General features: G+C 51.8%; 1 protein-coding gene across 3 annotated transcripts; it reads left to right on the top strand.

Annotated features, from left to right (window-relative positions):
• The first annotated feature begins 716 nt into the window (after positions 1–716).
• ABCC10 (ATP binding cassette subfamily C member 10) lies at positions 717–17,640 on the top strand. Of its 3 annotated transcripts, none has more exons than XM_086743821.1 (22): positions 717–736; positions 1,676–1,872; positions 2,822–4,190; positions 5,419–5,646; positions 5,857–6,013; positions 6,718–6,857; positions 7,319–7,398; positions 7,547–7,718; positions 8,732–8,830; positions 9,049–9,238; positions 9,625–9,702; positions 10,096–10,287; positions 10,702–10,837; positions 11,258–11,453; positions 12,233–12,576; positions 12,736–12,905; positions 13,199–13,359; positions 13,613–13,866; positions 14,191–14,336; positions 14,818–14,915; positions 15,103–15,215; positions 17,135–17,640. In XM_086743821.1, exons 2-22 carry the CDS (start codon positions 1,712–1,714, stop codon positions 17,268–17,270), a joined length of 4,620 nt encoding a protein of 1,539 aa, XP_086599947.1. In that variant the 5' UTR covers positions 717–736; positions 1,676–1,711; the 3' UTR covers positions 17,271–17,640. The 3 variants fall into 3 exon arrangements, with proteins under 3 accessions (XP_086599947.1, XP_086599946.1, XP_086599945.1); XM_086743820.1 differs by lacking the exon at positions 717–736 and adding an exon at positions 809–1,116; XM_086743819.1 differs by lacking the exon at positions 717–736 and adding an exon at positions 809–1,228.
• Positions 17,641–17,726: the final 86 nt, after the last annotated feature.

Below are 17,726 nucleotides of genomic sequence, written 5' to 3'. Positions count from 1 at the left end.
GGAGGCGCAGCGGTGCATAAATATTCCTGTGCTGTAACGTGCGCCTGGTGTGTGTTGGTGTCAAAATGTCCATGGAGTGCCAGACACCGTGGGCCAAATATGATAGGAGAAGGAGGGGAGCGATAAGTAAGATCACCAGGAAGGAACTAGAGGAATTTGGGGGAAAATCACATTTGTTTGTGACCGGGGACTGATTTTTAGTTTGTTTTTAACTAGAAGGTAAAAGTCTGAAGGAGCTGCATGTTTAATGCGTTTGCTTCTCCTTATGTGGGCCTCACGCTTTTGCCCGAATCCCTGAATTCCCTTGGGTTTGCCATCTACCTGGCAGCAGCACGGCACTTTACCGGCAGAGTTGAGCAGGAGCTGCTTGGGAAGAGACAACTGCTCCCCACCGCAGGGCCCTGCCGCCTCGCCTCCCCGGCTGCCTGCGGCCGGGCCTCGGGCCTGGGCCGCCGCCGGGGCCTGGCGCTCCCGCCTCCGAGCGGCCTCCCCGGTCCGGATCTCCCGGTCTGACTCGCGTCCTCATTTCGCTGCTCGCCGGCTCGTACCTGGCCCCGGCCCCGCAGTGGCTCCCGCCGGCCACTGTCCGGCTCCCCGGACCGCTCGCCACCCGCCCCCTGCCAGGGCTGCAGCGCGTCCTCCCGGCCGGCAGGGGGCGCACGGGGCGGCTCTTGCGCCCGCTCCTCCCCCTGCGGTGCGCGCCGCGGCGGCGGGGGGCGGGGCGGGGCGAGCCGAGGTACGGCGGGGGGCAGGGGTCAAAGCTCGCCGTTCGGCGGGAGCACGGGGAGGGGGTGATGGCACCGTTGCGCGTCGCCCCGGTGGAAATGGCCGGGGGGCGCCCGCCCGCTGCAGGCCGTCTGCCAGCCTCTCCGCCTGGCCTTTGGTTCAGCGAGGCGGCCGCCAGGCAGGGCCTTAGCCAGGGCTTCCCCGCACGCAGGGCTGCGGCGGCGCAGGCCGGGAGGGCCGCCATGGCAGGGCCCCGTCCCCCGGCTCTGGTGCTGCAGTGCCCCGTTCCTGCGTGCCGAGCTCGGCCCCCCGCTCTCAGCCGGCCCCAGGCTGGAGGTGGGACTGGCTGGTGCAAACAAAGAAATCTTTGTAAAGCCGCGGCCTTCCCAGGTGTGCCTCAGCACACAAGGAGGAGTCCTGCTGATTCCCCTGCCCTTTGCAGCTTGGAGGTGCCGCCTGCTTTTCTGGATGGGCGCTGGCATCCTCCCCTGCAATTTGGAGGGTGTGTAATGTTACACGCTGTCTTAAGGAGTACTGCTGTGGGGATTGTTGTGAAGATGGAAATAAAATTGATAGATTATTGTTGAAGCAGCTCAAAATACTTTTCAGAGTGATCAATTGAAAGGCAAATGCTTCCTGACATTAGTTTCAAAGGACAAACTGGCTGTGGGGAAAAAAAAATCAGCCTGGAAATAAGCAGAAGGCTTCAAATTCCCAGAGCACTGAGGTCCCAGAATGACTTAAGAGGACAAACAACATAATTTATTTTAAGCTGGAGCTTGATCATTTTGTAAAGTAGGTGATCTAGCAAGTGCGCAATAGCAGGGCCCGGACTGTGTGACCCAGGAAGTTGCTTCTAGCCCTATGTTCATTTCTTATCACAGTCCGCCTTGGACTGAGGCTGTACTTTTTCTGTTTTGTACCTCATGCTGTTTCTTTTCTACTCTAGGAGCTCCCGTCTCTCACATTGAATTCCCAGAAAAGGATGGAGAACATCCTGGCTGGTTTGTGTGGGACCAGCCCAGAAGATCCACTCCCTGTGTGGGTTCACGGCAGCGTTGGCCATTGCTTTAATCAGCTGATATTAAATGTGATTCCTCATGTGATCCTTGCAGTGGTCAGTGCCTGCTTCCTTGGCACTCCAAGGTATGACAACTAACTGGTCTAGCTCTTGATTATTATGCAGGGTGGGGTGGAAAGGTTGGAAATTAGACCTCCCTATAATGTGTTGAATATGTAATTAGAGAAGGACACAATATTATAATGCTATTATATTTATCAGAATCTGTCCTAATTCAGAGTACTGTGTACAGCTCTGGTCCCTCCATTGCAGAAAGGAATCCAGAAAGAATAGAGAGGGTAGTGAGCATAAAATCACAGAAAATAATTTTAAGTAATCTCAGTGAATAGGAATTGGGAAAACTGGGAGTATTGTGGGAGAGGATGTAAATCCAAGGTGGCATGGAAGCCATGGTACACATGGTAACAAGGGGTTCAGAGAAACCAAAAATTGTTTTTCTGTTTACTCTCTTCTGAAATTTGTAAACATGGCAACATTTACTGATATTGAAAGGCTACAAATGATAATGAATCAAGTGAGAATTAAATATTTTGTTATGCAATAGATTGTGGTCTTTATGTACACAGCATCACTGAAACCAACAGTGATTAAAATGTTTCTAGACAAAATATCACAAAGACAAGAGAAATCAGGGATTAGAAATTTGACACAGAGAATCTGATCCTCCAGAGTTTGTGTTGAAGAGGTTAGATACACTTTTTTTTTAATCCTCAAGGATTGGCATCTGATTTGAGTACAAGATATCGCAGTTTGCAAACACATTTCTATAGAGAAATGCTATACTTTGATAGCATCTGAATCTCTGGTGTTGATCAGATGCGGGGCTGTATTGATCTGATGTAGTTTAGCAATGCCTACAGTCTGAAGCAATTGCAAATCTAGGGAGGTCAATCCAGGAGGTTAAGTAAGAGTGAACAGATAATGGGGGAAGAGGAGAGGAAGAAAGGAGTGTACTGACTGAGAGGTGATGGAATTCTGACTGTAAATTTTTTTCTCTGCTCTTTCCTCTTCTAGATCTGGCTCGAGGGTGCCTTGCAAGCCAGGCTGGGGATGCAGAATTGCTGCCTCCTTTGCGCTTGCTGGCCTATTTGTTGCTGATACTATCCCAGCCACCATTTCTCAGCAGGAGCTGGGCCCTGTGTACCTGGAAGTGCTGGCAAATGGCACTGCCGCCCTGACATGGCTTACGCACGGCCTCGCTCTTCTTATGCTCTTCAGGTCCAGTCACGGTTCTACCAGGGGCCCTGTGCCCCTGGCTCTCCTTGCTCTGTTACCGCTACCTTCCTTCATCATCACGCTGGTGTGGTACTACCAAAGCAGGACAGCTTGGTCCCCTGCGCACCCTGCTGCCTCCTCCAGATTTGCCATTCTCTGTCTGCAGCTGGCCTCTCTGCTTGTGTATGTGATCAGCTACCTCTTACCCACCACTGGCAGGCAAGACTTCCTCTCTATCAATCGTTCCTGGCAACAAGACCAGCTCATCTCAGAGCCAGGGATCCCAGTGCCTGATCAGCAGGGAGTGGCAGAAGATGGTGAGAGCTGGCTCTCACGCTTCTTTTATGTTTGGATGAACCCTCTTATGAAACGTGGCTATCAGTGGAAGCTCAACCAGCCACAGGATGTCTATGAGCTTCCTCGCCAGCTCCAGGCTGCCAGGGTCTGTGATCGGTTCTACGCTTGCTGGCAGAAGAAGGCAGCTCTGCACCAAGTAGAGGAGGAGAGAGTGTCTCTTACTAGTCCAGTCATTGCTGGAGGCAATGGGAGTAGTGATGCCTTGGACAGCTCGCACTATGCTCAGAAGGCCGTGCGACTCTTCTCAGTCCTTCATGCGGCCTTTGGGCTTCGTTTCTACTCCCTTGGACTTCTCAAGCTGGCCGGCAACCTGCTGGGTTTCTCAGGTCCTCTGCTTCTGAACCTGCTGGTGAATTTCATGGAGTCGCGGCAGGAGCCCCTGAGCCATGGGGTGCTCTATGCCCTCGGGCTTTTTGCTGGCTCCTTCCTGGGTGCTCTCTTGCGGAACCAGTTCACCTATGAGGTGAACAAGGTGATACTGATGATGCGGGCTGCTGTCGTCTCTGCAATCTACCGCAAGGCTGTGCGTGTCAGTAGCACCAGCCTTACCCGCTTCACCGTGGGGGAAATTGTCAACTTCATGAGCACAGACACCAGTAGGCTGGTCAACTTCTGCCTCAGCTTCCACGAAGTGTGGAGCCTGCCTTTCCAGTTTGCCATTACCCTCTACCTCCTCTACCAGCAAGTGGGAGTTGCCTTTCTAGGAGGCTTGGCCCTGGCACTGCTGCTTGTGCCCATCAACAAGGTCATAGCTAACCGCATCATGATGAACAACAAGGAGATGCTGAAACACAAGGACATACGGGTCAAGGTGAGGGGCAGCTGGTGGCTCTCTGAGTTTGTTGCTGTATTTTCTCCCTGTTTGTCCCTAGCACGTTGGTTTTTTGGCTGCTTGTCATAATCCAAAACAGATTAATTGAATCACAGCTGTTGGGAAAAATGCTAGACGAGACAAACACAGAGATGCAGTTTCACCACCCACAAGACAGTGCACCTTTAATGCTTGTCTTGCCCTCTGGGCTAATTCAGGTTCCCTTGCAGATTTCTTTTCTGTGTGTAGTAGTTGAGGTGGGACTCCTGATTGCTTCCTCTAGAGATGCTTCCATCCTATTGCTCCAGTCATGCTGTCAATGGTGAGGTAGCTTGCAGTCTGGACAAAGGCAATTATCATGGATGTAGCAGTTTTGTATCAGTCCAAGCTTGGCACCCTCAGTCATCTTTCCCACTGCTTTTTGCATATTTGCAGTGCCATCTCTCTCCTTGCCACATGTCAAACATTTGATTCCCATCTTTTAGCCTTATATCTCTAACGTGAGGGACAGTACTTTCACTTGATATTTCCATCATGCTTTGGAAGCATGAAACGTAAGTCAACTCCATGTCAGAACTGTTGGGAGCTTTTACAAGTATGTCTTTTCCCAACAGAGGGTGCTTCTACTTATATGGGGTTTGCTGGACTTTCTCAAAGTATTCTAAGACTGGTTTCCTGCCTGAACTCTTTCTTGTTAGTTTTCTTTCATGTTGGGCACAGACACATCTTGGCTTGCTCTGCATGTGCTTACCTGAGAGCAGGAATGAGAGGGCAGGGACACCTGAGCTGCTGGATGTGAGCCAGCCAGGCTCCAGATACAGACTAGCTGTGTCGTGGCAGCACCGGGCCTGGGAATCAGGTGTTACTATCTCAAGGTGCTGTCAGGCTGAAGTAGGTGAATGGCATCCAGGCTGGAGCTAGTAATTCCAGACATCTGTTCACCTGTGTTGCACATCCTTCAGTTGGGAAGTAGTGTGATAGTTTGCCTTTTCCTGAGCCGTACACAGCACAGGTGGCTGAGGAAGCTGGCGGAATGAGTGAGAGCAAAGTTCCTACTACCTGCCACTTGATTTTATGTCTTTGTTAGCAGTAAATGGTTCCTGATATCTCTAACCTGGTCCTTAGTACGAGGCAGCTGCAGACCTGGCCCCAGCCCAGATGCCTAGCTGGCATTTGGTGCATTAGGCAGGCACTGGTTGGTCTATATGCTTTTCCTCTTTGCCTGCAGCTAATGACAGAGTTCCTGTGTGGCATTCGTGTGATCAAGTTTTACGCTTGGGAGAAGCACTTCAGCACCAGGATAAATGCCTGCCGGGCTAAAGAGCTGCAGAAGTTAAGAGCCATCAAGTATTTGGATGCTGTGTGCGTGTATCTGTGGGCAGCGCTGCCTGTTGTTGTCTCCATCGCCATCTTCATTACCTATGTCCTGTTGGGTCACCAGCTCACTGCCACAAAGGTGAGTAGGTGGTAGGGAGAGCACCAACCTTGTCTCTTGCAGAAGACAATCTGCAACAGGGCTGCAGTCCTGAGGCATCTTCTCTGGGAAATGAACCCAGCCTGTGCCTCCCCACGGTTCTTCAGGCTCTCACTGGTGAAGCTATTTGTAGGATGCAAGATGCAAGGGAGTAATTGTCTCCAATTCATGGCTGTTTCCTTACCCATGCAGGTGTTCACAGCACTGGCCCTTGTAGGGATGCTCATTCTTCCCCTGAATAACTTCCCATGGGTGTTGAATGGGACCTTGGAAGCCAAAGTTTCCCTGGATCGAATCCAGCGTTTCCTTGAACTTGTGGACCAGGACCTGGAAGCTTATTATGCCCTAGGTAATGGGGAAGGATGCTGCTGGGCTTGGGACCCTGGGCAGGGGGCACTGGGAGCAGAGAACTGAGGTGTGAGGCCCAGAGGCAGTACGGGAGGGCAGCTGTCTGTCACCCCATGATGCAAGAAATTTGGTTGTCAGAGGCAGAGTGAAGGCACTTCACTTCAGGGGAAAACAAGAGACAAGTCTGTCACATTCCTCCTTACCAACTGTAGGTCATTGCTTGTCCCCACAGAGCCCTTGCTGTTAGTGTCCCTCTGGAAGAAGCTGCTCCCTCCTCAGTCCAAAGTTCCTCTGACATCAAAGCCGTCAACAACCTTGGCTTTGCCTGTCAGAAAGGCTTGAGTGGGCGCACTTCTTCTGAGCTTTTCTCTCCTTCCTTTCCATTTGCTGGCTCTCTGCCATTCTTTCACTTTTAGCAGTAGTAAAACCAGGTTATCCTTATAGTGTCTGCCTGACAGCCGGCAGATCACCATCTGTGTCTCGTGGGAGCTGAAGAAAGGAGGGTTGGAGGAAAGGAGGTATAAGTTTAAGGGCTAGTCAGTAGGCAATAATATCATTCTGTGGTTGGGTCCAGGGCATCATGGTGGTGCCCTGTTCATGTCTCATCCATTTGGGAACAAAGCTGATAGTATTTGTGATGCCAGGTGCCTTTCATTTTCTGCCCTTCTCATAGTAGTGCAATGCTGTCCTGCTTTTCCCTTGCAGATAGCCCTTCAGTTACTGCTACTGCCTTGGACATGCGATGTGCAGCTTTCTCATGGGGACCAGTTGAAGAGGAAAGCACTAAGCAGCCCTTACCCAGGGGCACTCTGCAGCTGTACATTGAGAACCTGTCAGTGAGAAAGGTGAGCAAGGATGCAGGAGGTAACGGAAGAATAGCACTAGAGAAGCCAAATAAAGGAACAGGGGTGCCATGTTTTCCTGGTCTTATGAGCCATGCACCAAAATCTTCTCTTAGTCAAGAGGCACAGGACACATATCACATCTCTCAGAGCTGAAGGGGCTGGAGATCCAGGCATGGCTTACAGACAGGAGATGAACCAGCTCCCTCTGCTTTCTACCACTGCTGCAGAAGAGGACTGGGCAGGGAGCACAGCTGGGTTCCAGAGTAACTCTGTTGTTAACACTCCTTGCAGACTTGTGTTGTGCCACATCAGGAGTCTGGTTTACCCAGCAACTGTACCCAACTGCTGCTGGGCCTCTGAGATACTCCTAGTTTAAGACAGCAGTCAGCTTTCTTACAGGCTACTGGATGAGCTACCCTATAGTAGTGCATCAGGTTGCTGCTTTTCATTTTCCTTTGCAGGGTATGCTCCTGGGGGTTGTTGGGAAGGTCGGCTCTGGCAAAAGCTCTCTGCTTGCAGCCATCACTGGAGAGCTCATTAAGTAAGTAGCTTAAAGACTCCTCCCTGTCTGGTTCCTCTATGGTAGAGCAGGCAGGGACTATCCAGCACTATCCCTATTTGTAGGCCATTTTGGTCTGCTGACAGTTCTCCTTTGTTGCTCTTCTCACCCACCTGCGGTGTGCTTGCAGACAAGGTGGACGAGTCCATGTTAGTGACCTGGAGCAAGGATTTGGTCTGGCCACACAGGAGCCTTGGATCCAGTTCACCACAGTCCGTGAGAACATCCTTTTTGGGCGGGAATATGATGCGAGACTGTATGAGGAGGTGGTGGAAGCCTGTGCCCTCTCCGAGGACCTCAATGTAAGTGCCTAAACCGTAAACCTGCCTGGGCCTCTTTGGCCAGCTTTTGCATCCAGCCTGAACCTCACTGGGAGCGGTTTTCATTCCTGCAGGCTTGAGCCTGCTTTTCCAATGTCTCAGTCATGCAGGATTGCTGTAATTACCAATCCCAGACTATACCTGGCCCCACTGTTCTTTAAGGTGTGGTGCTCTTTAATGCTCTCTAAGGCTACTCTGGTAGCATTTTGGATGGTTTCTTCTGCTGAGCCAAAAGCTTTTGATCCTGGGGAAACGAGATGATCTTGCACTGCTGATAACTGCTGAATTTTTCAGGCAGAAACTATCAGCAGCTGATGCTTTTTTTGATCAGAAGGAACTTCCATGGGATCTGGAAGGGCTGAGTCTGTGGTCCTCAGGTTCTGTATTCTAGGCTTGAGGTTTGTGGCCATGTTAGCCAGTGAACCTGCTGTTATCATGTTAGGAAGCTGGCCACCTTCTCCCAGTTTATAACCTGATGCCTGATTTTCTAAAGGGCCAAGCACTAGGAGCTCCTGTTTGCTTTGGCAGGAGCTGCGAATACTCTGTTGAGGCAAGGTATTTATTTGAGAAGCAGCAGACTATTCTTATGCTACTAAATCAAGAGCAAAATGTTTCCAGCTATTGAAACTCAATAGTTTTTACTGCTAAATTGTTTGAATGGGCCCCAGTATGATTTTGGTGCAGGCACAGCGATTGCTCTCCCAGAAAATTCCCAGGTGCAATTTCAGAGTTATCTCAGACCAGAACTTGCTCTTGATAGGTAGTTCAGATGTGGCCATCCTATTCTGGAGTGTAAGACCATTTAGTGGCATAAGTGTGACCAAACTTGCCAGTTGTCTGCAGAACCAGTGCATGGACTCTTGCATTGTTTAATTTTCGGTAAGGTGTCACCCTAAAGGATTGCTGCCAGAGGCAGGAAGGAGACTGCAGTGTTCCGGTTTTCAGTCCCCAGTAGTTTCCTGTCCCTTCTAAATGGATTTTCTTGAATGTTTCAGATTTTACCAGCAGGTGACCAGACAGAGGTGGGCGAAAATGGTGTGACACTCAGTGGGGGACAGAAGGCTCGAATAGCCCTTGCCAGAGCTGTTTACCAGGTAAAGAGCAAAGCAATCATGCTGTGGCAGATTGTGCCCCGTGCCAAGTCGGATGTAAAGAAGCTGGAAGCACCCAGTTGTACAGTGTGCTGTGGCAGCATGTCTTAAACCACATCATGCTGGCCTAAAGGTGCTGGCAGTGGGCAGCATGGAGACACTTGCACTGTTTGCTCTGGCAGGACCACCAGCTGTATCCTTGTCTTTTGTCTCCCTCTCAGGAGAAAGAGCTTTACCTTCTTGATGATCCCCTGGCTGCTGTTGATGCAGATGTAGCCAACCATCTTATGCAGAAGTGCATTCTTGGAGTTCTCAAACACAAGACCAGGATCCTTTGCACCCACAGGACGGAGTTTTTGGAGAAGGCCGATGCCTTGTTGTTGATGGACAATGGCAGGATAGTTAAGACAGGTACACTGGCTGTCTTCTCAAGCGTACACTTGTGCCTGTGTACCAGACGTGGAATGGCTTGAGGAAAAACAGACACAAGGGAGTAGGATTAACTAGAGACAAACCCAGTGATAAAGAGCTTGAGGACACTGCTTCTGGGCAAAGATGGGGTGGAAGGGAAAGTGCAGATGCATAGATAAAACAGCACAGCCATAGAGATGGGGAGTTGATAAGGCAGAAGGCCATAGCAGGTTGTATGGAGCAGGGCCTTCAAGGGTGCAGGTGCTGTGGGAGAAAATGGGGAGTATTATGAGAGAACAAAACTGGGCCATTTCATAGCAAGAGACAGTGAGCAGCTGGCATGTGTTCCTCACAGACTCTGGAGCGTTTCCATGTCTCTCTTACAGGCACACCAGCTGAAATCTTGCCACTTGTGGAAGCCTTCCCCAAGTTCAAGGATATGGACAAGAAGCGGAAGGATAAAGGTCTGTACCGGGTGAGCTGGAGGGTGGATAGGGCAGCACGGCTCAGCTGAGCACTCAGACAGAACCTGCACCTGATGGCTGCTGGCCTTAGAACAGAGCTCCCACCACCTTGCTCTGTTGTGGTAGTGCTGATCTGTGGGTAGTATGTGCATAGAGGGAGAGGAGGCCCACGTATCATTGGTTGTTGGTCTGGAGCAGTATTTGAATCTGCTCTTCCACTTGTGGTCTGGCTTTAGATGAAGATCTGTCAGGATCAGTGCACCTGTCTTTAAAGGAGAGAGAGGAGGGAAGAAAGTCTCCCTCATAGCCTAGAGTTGCTCTGCTCATAGCAAGGAGCAGCTGCAGGAGGAATTTAAGTCGCACTGGCCTTTGCTTTTGCCTCCATGTCCACAGGCCCTGATGAACACTGCCAAGAAGAGGCCATAGAGACAGAGGCAGAAGAATCAACCCAAAACAATCATCTCATCCGCAAGGAGGAAGAGAAGAAAGAAGGGGCAGTGGCTTTTCAGGTTTACAAGGCATATTGGCTGGCAGTGGGCAGCTGCTTGGCATTATCCATCCTCTTCTCGCTGTTCCTGATGCAAGGTGAGGCAGTGGCCCAGCAGCACATCTCTCTTTAGATGTTCCTCTCCTCTTGTTCCCTGGTTGTGTGGAGTCCAGGGAAGAAAAGTGAGAGAGAAAAAAGGAAAAGGAGAGCCCTTTTCTCTTCCCCAAACTAAAGTAGCACAGTGGGAGGGGGCACATGTGGGAACAGGATCTGGCATCTCACTGCTGCAGTTGACTGTCTGCTTCTCTAGCAGTGCCCTGTCGCTGCTGCGGCTCAAGGGTGTTCCGTTGCTCCTGCTCTACTACTAACATTGGAGAATGAAGGCAGGGGACTAGACTGGGCAGTGACACAATAACAGAAGTTATCCAGGAGCTTCCTTTCCAGCCTCTCTGCTTCATATTTACTGATTTGAAGGTTGAATGCCTCTTTATGCAGTCTGTCTTTCTCTGTAGCATCCAGAAATATCTCAGATTGGTGGCTGTCACACTGGATCTCCAGCATATCCCAGACAGCAAATACCTCTGTGATGGTCTGCTCAGCTTCCCCGCCTTCTACCGAGCTGCTTCTCTTCTCCATTGTTGGGCTTGTGTAAGTGAATGCTCGTCAGAAGATGCCGAAGGAAGCTAGAAACCCCCTCCCATTCTGCTCTTAAGTGCATTTCCTGTGAAGATCCTTGTTGAGAGCAGGGATAAACTGACCACCCCGCTGCAGGGGATCTGTGTGGCTGCTTTGGCAAAGAAAGAGAATTGAAATTTCTGACCTGATGAGGTGCCCAAACAACATCTGCCTGGGGCTGATGGAAGGCCCCTAGCTGCATAGTAATCAGAGTCTTTGTCCCAGAATGGCAAAGGGGTGGTCTCACAGGAGTATCAGGTTGAAGTATCCTGGTTTCCTCTTGAGTATGCTCCTACGTTCTCATGCCCTGTCTGTGAGTTTGCTATCATGGGGACCTTGGCAGATTCATAATCTTCCTCCTTCTGTCATAATCTTCCTCCTTGTGTGTTCCAGCTCCCCCATTCAAGCTCTGGACACCACCCCAATCCCTTCCAATGGTTCACTGGATTTGAATTTCTACCTGATAGTTTATGGGAGCATTGCAGGGGCCAACTCCCTCTTCACCATTCTTCGAGCCTTCCTCTTTGCTTATGGCACTATCCGTGCTGCCACTGTCATTCACAACCGACTGCTCCAGAGGGCTCTAAAGGTAATGGTCAGAAAGGCCAGGACAGACTGGGGCTCCTGTAAGTCACTCTGCTTTGATGTTCTCATAGTAGGGAGTAAGGGGTTTGGGAGGCGGATTAGGGTTTCTGCTGGTTTTAGCTGATGAGCTTCCCATAGGACTATATCCAAAAATGGCTGCACCACAGCCAGCACAAGGGACCAATGACCTGGGGTTCAAAATGTGTGCTTTAAGGCTTGTTCCATTCCATGGAGGGGTGGTTTATGGCTGCAACCTGCATCTATTCACTCATTAGGCCTAGATATATAGCCAAGATGAGGGCCAGTTGAATCAAAGTAGCTTTTGCAGGATTATGAGCTCAGATTCAGATGAGGTTGGAAGGAGTCATTAAGCAAGATCTGGGGCTGATGCTGGCATGTGCCAGTTAACTTTCTTTAGGATTTGGGCTTTCTTGGGTCCTTGGGCTAGAGTTAGGATTAGAGGATTGGAAGATAGGATTAGAGAATTGTCTTACTGGCTACTGGTGGGCTAGTATGGGATGTGAGTGACTGCTGTCTTTGTAGCTGTCTGCCATTCACCATGGAAGGGCTCCTTCCTTTTACTGTGCAAACAGCATGAGTTGTTCAGCCATGAGTGGATGCTGACTCTGGAGTCTTGAGATTTCTTCTCCAGCTGAGGAAAGGAAAGGGGCTGTGGTGGCCACGCCTTTGTGGCCTTATCTGCTCCCCTTGGTGCTGTGCTGTTGTGCGGCTGGATCTCGCTGCAGCTAACTGACTCTTACTTTCTGGTTCCCTTGTTGCCAGGCCACAGTCACCTTCTTTGACACCACACCAACAGGGCGGATCCTGAACCGCTTCTCCTCAGACTTGTACTGTGTGGATGACAGCCTGCCATTTATCCTCAACATCTTCCTGGCCAACATGTATGGGCTCCTGGGCGTGCTGGTGATAATCACCTATGGCCTCCCTTGGATTGGTCTAGTCTTACTCCCTCTGGCTGCCCTCTACTTCTCCATCCAGCGCTATTACCGGCGCACATCCCGGGAGCTCAAGCGCCTTTACAGTGTCACCCTGTCTCCCATTTACAATCACTTCTCAGAGACCCTCTCGGGTCTGAGCATCATCAGAGCCATGCGGGCAACACGGAGGTGAGTGGAAAGAAAGAGCACCTAGAGAGCCAGAGCTCTGGCTTTATAGACCAGGGCCTTCCTGATACAGGGCTGGTTGTAGAGTGGCAGGAATGCCCCTGGTCTGAGGCAGCAGGAATGGAGGTTGAATGTTGCAAACCTCTGTTGTGCACCTGACAGATTTGAGTTGGAGAATCAGCTGCGCTTGGAGGAGAACCAGCGCTGCCTCTTTGCCAGCAACACAGCCGTGCAGTGGCTGGACATCCGCTTGCAGATGATTGGGGTTGCTGTGGTTACTGCTATTGCAGGAATTGCCATCATCCAGCACCAGAAGCAACTGGGAAATCCAGGTAGGTTGCCAGGGGTTGTCCTGTGCCCACCCCTAGGCTGTGGCGCAGAGGTTCCTCCTCTCCTAGCCCAGAGCTGCACATCTTCCCACACGGGCAAGACCCAGAGCTCCTGCTCTCTGTCCTTCTACAAGTCACCCACAGTGTAGTGCTGCAGCTCCTGTCTCCTGTGTGTCTCCATCGTAGAGTGCGATCCCAGGCTCTAGAGTGCTGACTTCTGCCTTGTTTCTTTGTCCTCCCACCAAAATCTCAGTTCCTTCCATGTCAGTAACATTCTTATGCTTTTGTCCTCACAGGACTTGTTGGCCTCGCACTCTCATACGCCCTGTCTGTCACAGACCTGCTGTCAGGCCTCATTTCCAGCTTCACTCTGACAGAGACCATGATGGTGAGTGTGGAGCGGACAGAGGAATACACCACAGACATCCCCACGGAGCCCCAGGATAAGATGGTCCAGGTAAAACCTCAAATATGTTCTCAGGGACTGGCTCTGTGCCCTGCATTTGCCACCCAGGGAGATCACAGTGTTAGAGTGAATGGGTGGAGGACCCTAGCAGGGGGCTGGAGTTGGAGCTGGGCTGTGCGTTGAGTCTGCTTGGAAGCCAAGCAGCCATCTGAAGGGATGGGTGGGGCTTGGCCTCTGAGGAGTTGAGACTGAAGATGACAGTAGGTCGCAGTCATACCCTGTCTCAGCCAGCTATCCCTCTTAGGTTGCTGCTGACTGGCCAAGCCAAGGGCTTGTGGAGTTCCAGCAAGTGGTCCTGGTCTACCGAGCAGGCTTGCCCAATGCACTTGATGGTGTGAGCTTCACCGTTTACCCTGGAGAAAAGGTGGGAATTGTGGGTCGCACAGGATCTGGAAAATCCACCCTTTTCTTGGCCCTTTTCCGCATGCTGGAGCTGAAATCAGGCCGGATTCTCTTGGATGGTGTTGACAGCCAGCTGGTGGGCTTGGAAGAGCTGAGGTATGGAGGGCTGAGCAGAGTGGAGGGCAGCGGGGGGGGGGGGGGGGGGGGGCGCCTGGAAGCTGAGAGCTGTCAGTGGTTGGATGCCAAAGGGAAGAGTGAGAAGCAAAGGACTCATCATGGCACCCTCTTGTCTGATTCTCATGGCAGCTTCTTATGAGTTTCTGTGTTGTTTCTGAACAGCTGTGCTAAGGATACCAGACTGAATATGTGACCCATGTCTTTGTGCCCCTAAGATGTGCAGCAAGCAAAGAAAAAAAAAAAAAGGCCTTTGCTTTCCTTCAGAACCCACCCCATGAGCCCTCGACTCTCGTTTTCTTGCAGATCTAGGCTGGCCATCATCCCCCAGGATCCATTTTTGTTTAGTGGCTCAATCCGAGAGAACCTGGACCCCCAGGGAAAGCGGACAGATGCTGAGCTCCACGAGGTGCTAGAGCAATGCCACCTGTGGGATGCTGTTACTCAGATAGGTGAGTCTGAACCCAGCGAGGAGCAGTTGGTGAGCCCTGGTTCTGGAAGAGGGGAGAAGGCTTCAGCTCAGTCAGGGAACTGAGGAAAAGGGACTAGGTGGGTACAGTAGGGAATTGATTAGGTGAAGCCACGCTAAGACCAGGGTGGGAACAAGTTGGTGGGACCCAGTGGCATTCCCTGAGATTTAGTGGGAAGAGACTGGCAGGTGGTGGATTGGATGGTAGGATCTTGCTGATGAGACCAGGCCGTAGTGAATGTTAGAGCAGACCCTGAGAGATAAGCCAGCCCCTAGTTCTAGGGGAGTGTGGCATCTCTATGCCAGGTGTTGCTTGCATCCAAGTGTAAAGGCTCCAGTTCCCAAGGCCTGGGCCTGAGCAAGACTGGGATTTTGAGTGCTACTGGGAAAACCCCAGACTGCAGGAGCTGTCTGGGGCCCTGCGCAGGGTCCAGTGGGGTGACTGCTGAGCTTGACCCCTGCAGGTGGATTGGACAGCGAGCTGGGAGAGAGGGGAAAGAGTCTGTCCGTGGGACAGAGGCAGCTGGTGTGCCTGGCAAGAGCCCTCCTGACAAAGGCCAAGGTGAGTGCCCGGCCTCCATCAGAGCAAGGGGGAGGACGAGCTGCTGTGCAGAGACAGCAGAATGCTCCAGAGCTGGGAGTGTGATGGGAACAGACATCCTGTGCTACCTTCTTGGGCTGTCTCTAGGCAGGGATTGAAGTCTCCCCTGTGGTGCCTGGGAGCTCCCTTCACTCTCTGTCCCTGGTAGGTGCTCTGCATCGATGAGGCCACAGCCAGCGTGGATCAGAAGACAGACCAGCTGCTGCAGCAGACCATCCGCCAGCGCTTTGCTGACAAAACTGTTTTGACAATTGCTCACAGGTACTGAGCAGGGAGGTCCTCGTGATGAGGCTTTTCAAGTGCAAAGGGCTGGACCTTGCCTGTTTGCCTGTTCTGCTTTATTAGCTCCTGGGTGCTGGGAACAACTGACTGTGAAAATGTTGTACCCAGAAATTGAGGGCCGGCAAAGGGCACATTGTATGGCAGATAGCTCTCCTGGGCACTGCCTCCTGGGACCGAGGGAGTGAATTGGACCTTGTGGTTCTGCCAAATAGGGCAAGAAGCCACAGAGAACTATCCTACAGAAATGAGAAGCGTGGAGAGCTGGGAGGAGCAGGTGTCTCTGGCTCAGTAGAGGGCACTGCAGGACAGCCGGCGGCAAAGGGCTGCAGCCAGCTCCTGGCTAGGGGAGGCAGAATGCTGGGTAGTTCTTTTTCCAAAACCCTGAGTTTTGGTCCCAGCCTGCACCCAGTGCCAGCAGGGCAGGACAGGGCAACAGTGCTTGCCTCACAGCTGAGTGATTTAGTGTAAGAGTAGGGACAGTGGATGGTTGCAAAACACAAATACTGTGAATACTGAGAAGTGATGGGCTCCCTGCCCGGGGTTTTCCTACTCTTGCCAAGTGGAGGAGAATTTGAAGGAGGGTTATGCAGTTGTATGGAGGGTGTTTTCAAAGCACAAAGGTTACCACAAAAATAAAAATCAAATGAGCAGGTGGCAGGGGCTGGTGTCCTGCTGCACAGAAGTGGGAGTGATGGATGACAGGCGGGTTGGGCTGGGCCTGGCGAGTGAACTAAGTGGGTCTTGTGAAATACATCAGATAGGAGGGAGGCAGGAGGGGTGTGAAGGGAATGTGGTTCCTACGCTAGGGAGATTATGCAGAAACAGAGTAGAAAGGTAAGGGCACTGTGGGCTGAAGTGTGTGTTTGGTTTGCGGGGGAGGCCACCTCTGATGGAGAAGCAATTAGAGAGGAGAACCAGGAGAGGAGGGTGTGACAGGAGGCAAGGCAGCAAGACTGAGTTGAAGATGGCCCCAGCCCCACTTCCACTGGGATGAGGGGAGATGGGGGAGAGCAGTAATAAGGAGGGAGAGATGGTGACATGGTTGTTTTGTACCCGTGGTTCTTCCATGCCATTCAGCTTCGGGTGAACCATTAATTGGATGGGTGAAATCTAGGATGGGAGGTGATTCAGTACTTGTTCTTTGCCCTTCCAGGTCACTTCCAGTGCTGCAGCCTGGCACTCTTTTGGGGGTTAACATGTAACCAGAGTCCTGAACCCCATAATGTTTTTCCCTGCTCAGATCCTGTGCTGCAGGTTCCCTGTGACTCGCAGCTTTGTACAGCTCTAGTTTCTCACTGAACAGTGCATGACTGTGCAAAGGCATTCCTTCTGCCTTGTCCTCCCTCCTCAGGGCCAGAGGTTGCTGCCCGACCAGCAGCCTGGGCAGAACTGGGCACGTACATGTGCTGTGGGTGCTGTGGTTGGCAGTCTGGCAACTACAAATCCACTGGTGGTGGCAGCATAAGCAAAGATGCCAGACTGCCGGGGAACAGCAGCTGATGAACAAGTCAATTTCTGCTGCTGTCAGGAAGGGGTAGGTGAGGAAATGTAGGGGCAAACAGAAGCAACTCAATAACTCTTCTGTGGGAACAGAGACATCTTGTGCAACCCCAGAATCAGGTGTGCCCTGAGCTCTCCCTTCACAGAGCTTCCCTGTGTGCTCCTGATGCCCTGCCATGCTCAGCAACTGGAAGGCGTCGCTGTGCTCTCCTAAGAGGTGTGCGTTTCAGCAGTGTGCAGAGGCTCTCTGGGGAGCTAGACTGCAGGGTTTCCCTGAGTGCAGAGGGGGAAGCTGATGCTGGGACATTTCTTGGGCCACCCCGTGACAGTAGGGGACGCAGTATCCAGGGTTCCTCTTCAGATCCACCAACGTATTTCCTGGCATTTGCTGTCCACAGGCTGAACACCATTTTGGACTCGGACCGTGTGCTGGTGATGCAAGCTGGAAGAGTGGCAGAGCTGGATTCACCTGCCCGCCTAAGCCAGAAAGATGGCTCCTTGTTTCAGCGCCTCCTGCACAGCGGGCAGCAGTGACCTCCCTCCTGGGCTGAGCCCAGGCAGCTCTCCTGTCTCTGTGGCTGGCTTTCCTCTCACCCCAGCCACCAGCACAGTGCCTGCAGGGCCAGGAGCTGCTGAGGTGAGGGAAGAGGTTATTCCTGCCTGCAGGAAACAATTGTGTGTCCTCAAGGACAGGAGCATGGCACTGCAGGCCTTCCTTCAGTAGGGAAGATGGGACCTGGTGTTTAGGGCCATGCAAGCCTGGCTGGTGGGATACTGCTCCCCTTCAAGGCCCCCCCTTTGAGATTACAGAGGGCTTTTCTGCTCACTGAAGAATCAGTGACTCCTAGTCTGAGACTTAGTCTCACATATGCAATCTCAAATAAAGTGGAAACATCCTTGTGAAGCTCTGTTTTTCAGGTTCTTGTCCCCTTTTCCCCCCAGACACAGACTTCCTTCTGAGATACAGGAGTGGTGCCTTCTCTGCACAAA

Source organism: Chlamydotis macqueenii, chromosome 3 (assembly GCF_036417535.1).
Source record: "Chlamydotis macqueenii isolate bChlMac1 chromosome 3, bChlMac1.mat, whole genome shotgun sequence".
Taxonomy (NCBI): domain Eukaryota; kingdom Metazoa; phylum Chordata; class Aves; order Otidiformes; family Otididae; genus Chlamydotis; species Chlamydotis macqueenii.
The sequence above is the reverse complement of the archived record's forward strand: the minus strand, read 5'-3'. Positions and strand labels throughout refer to the sequence as shown.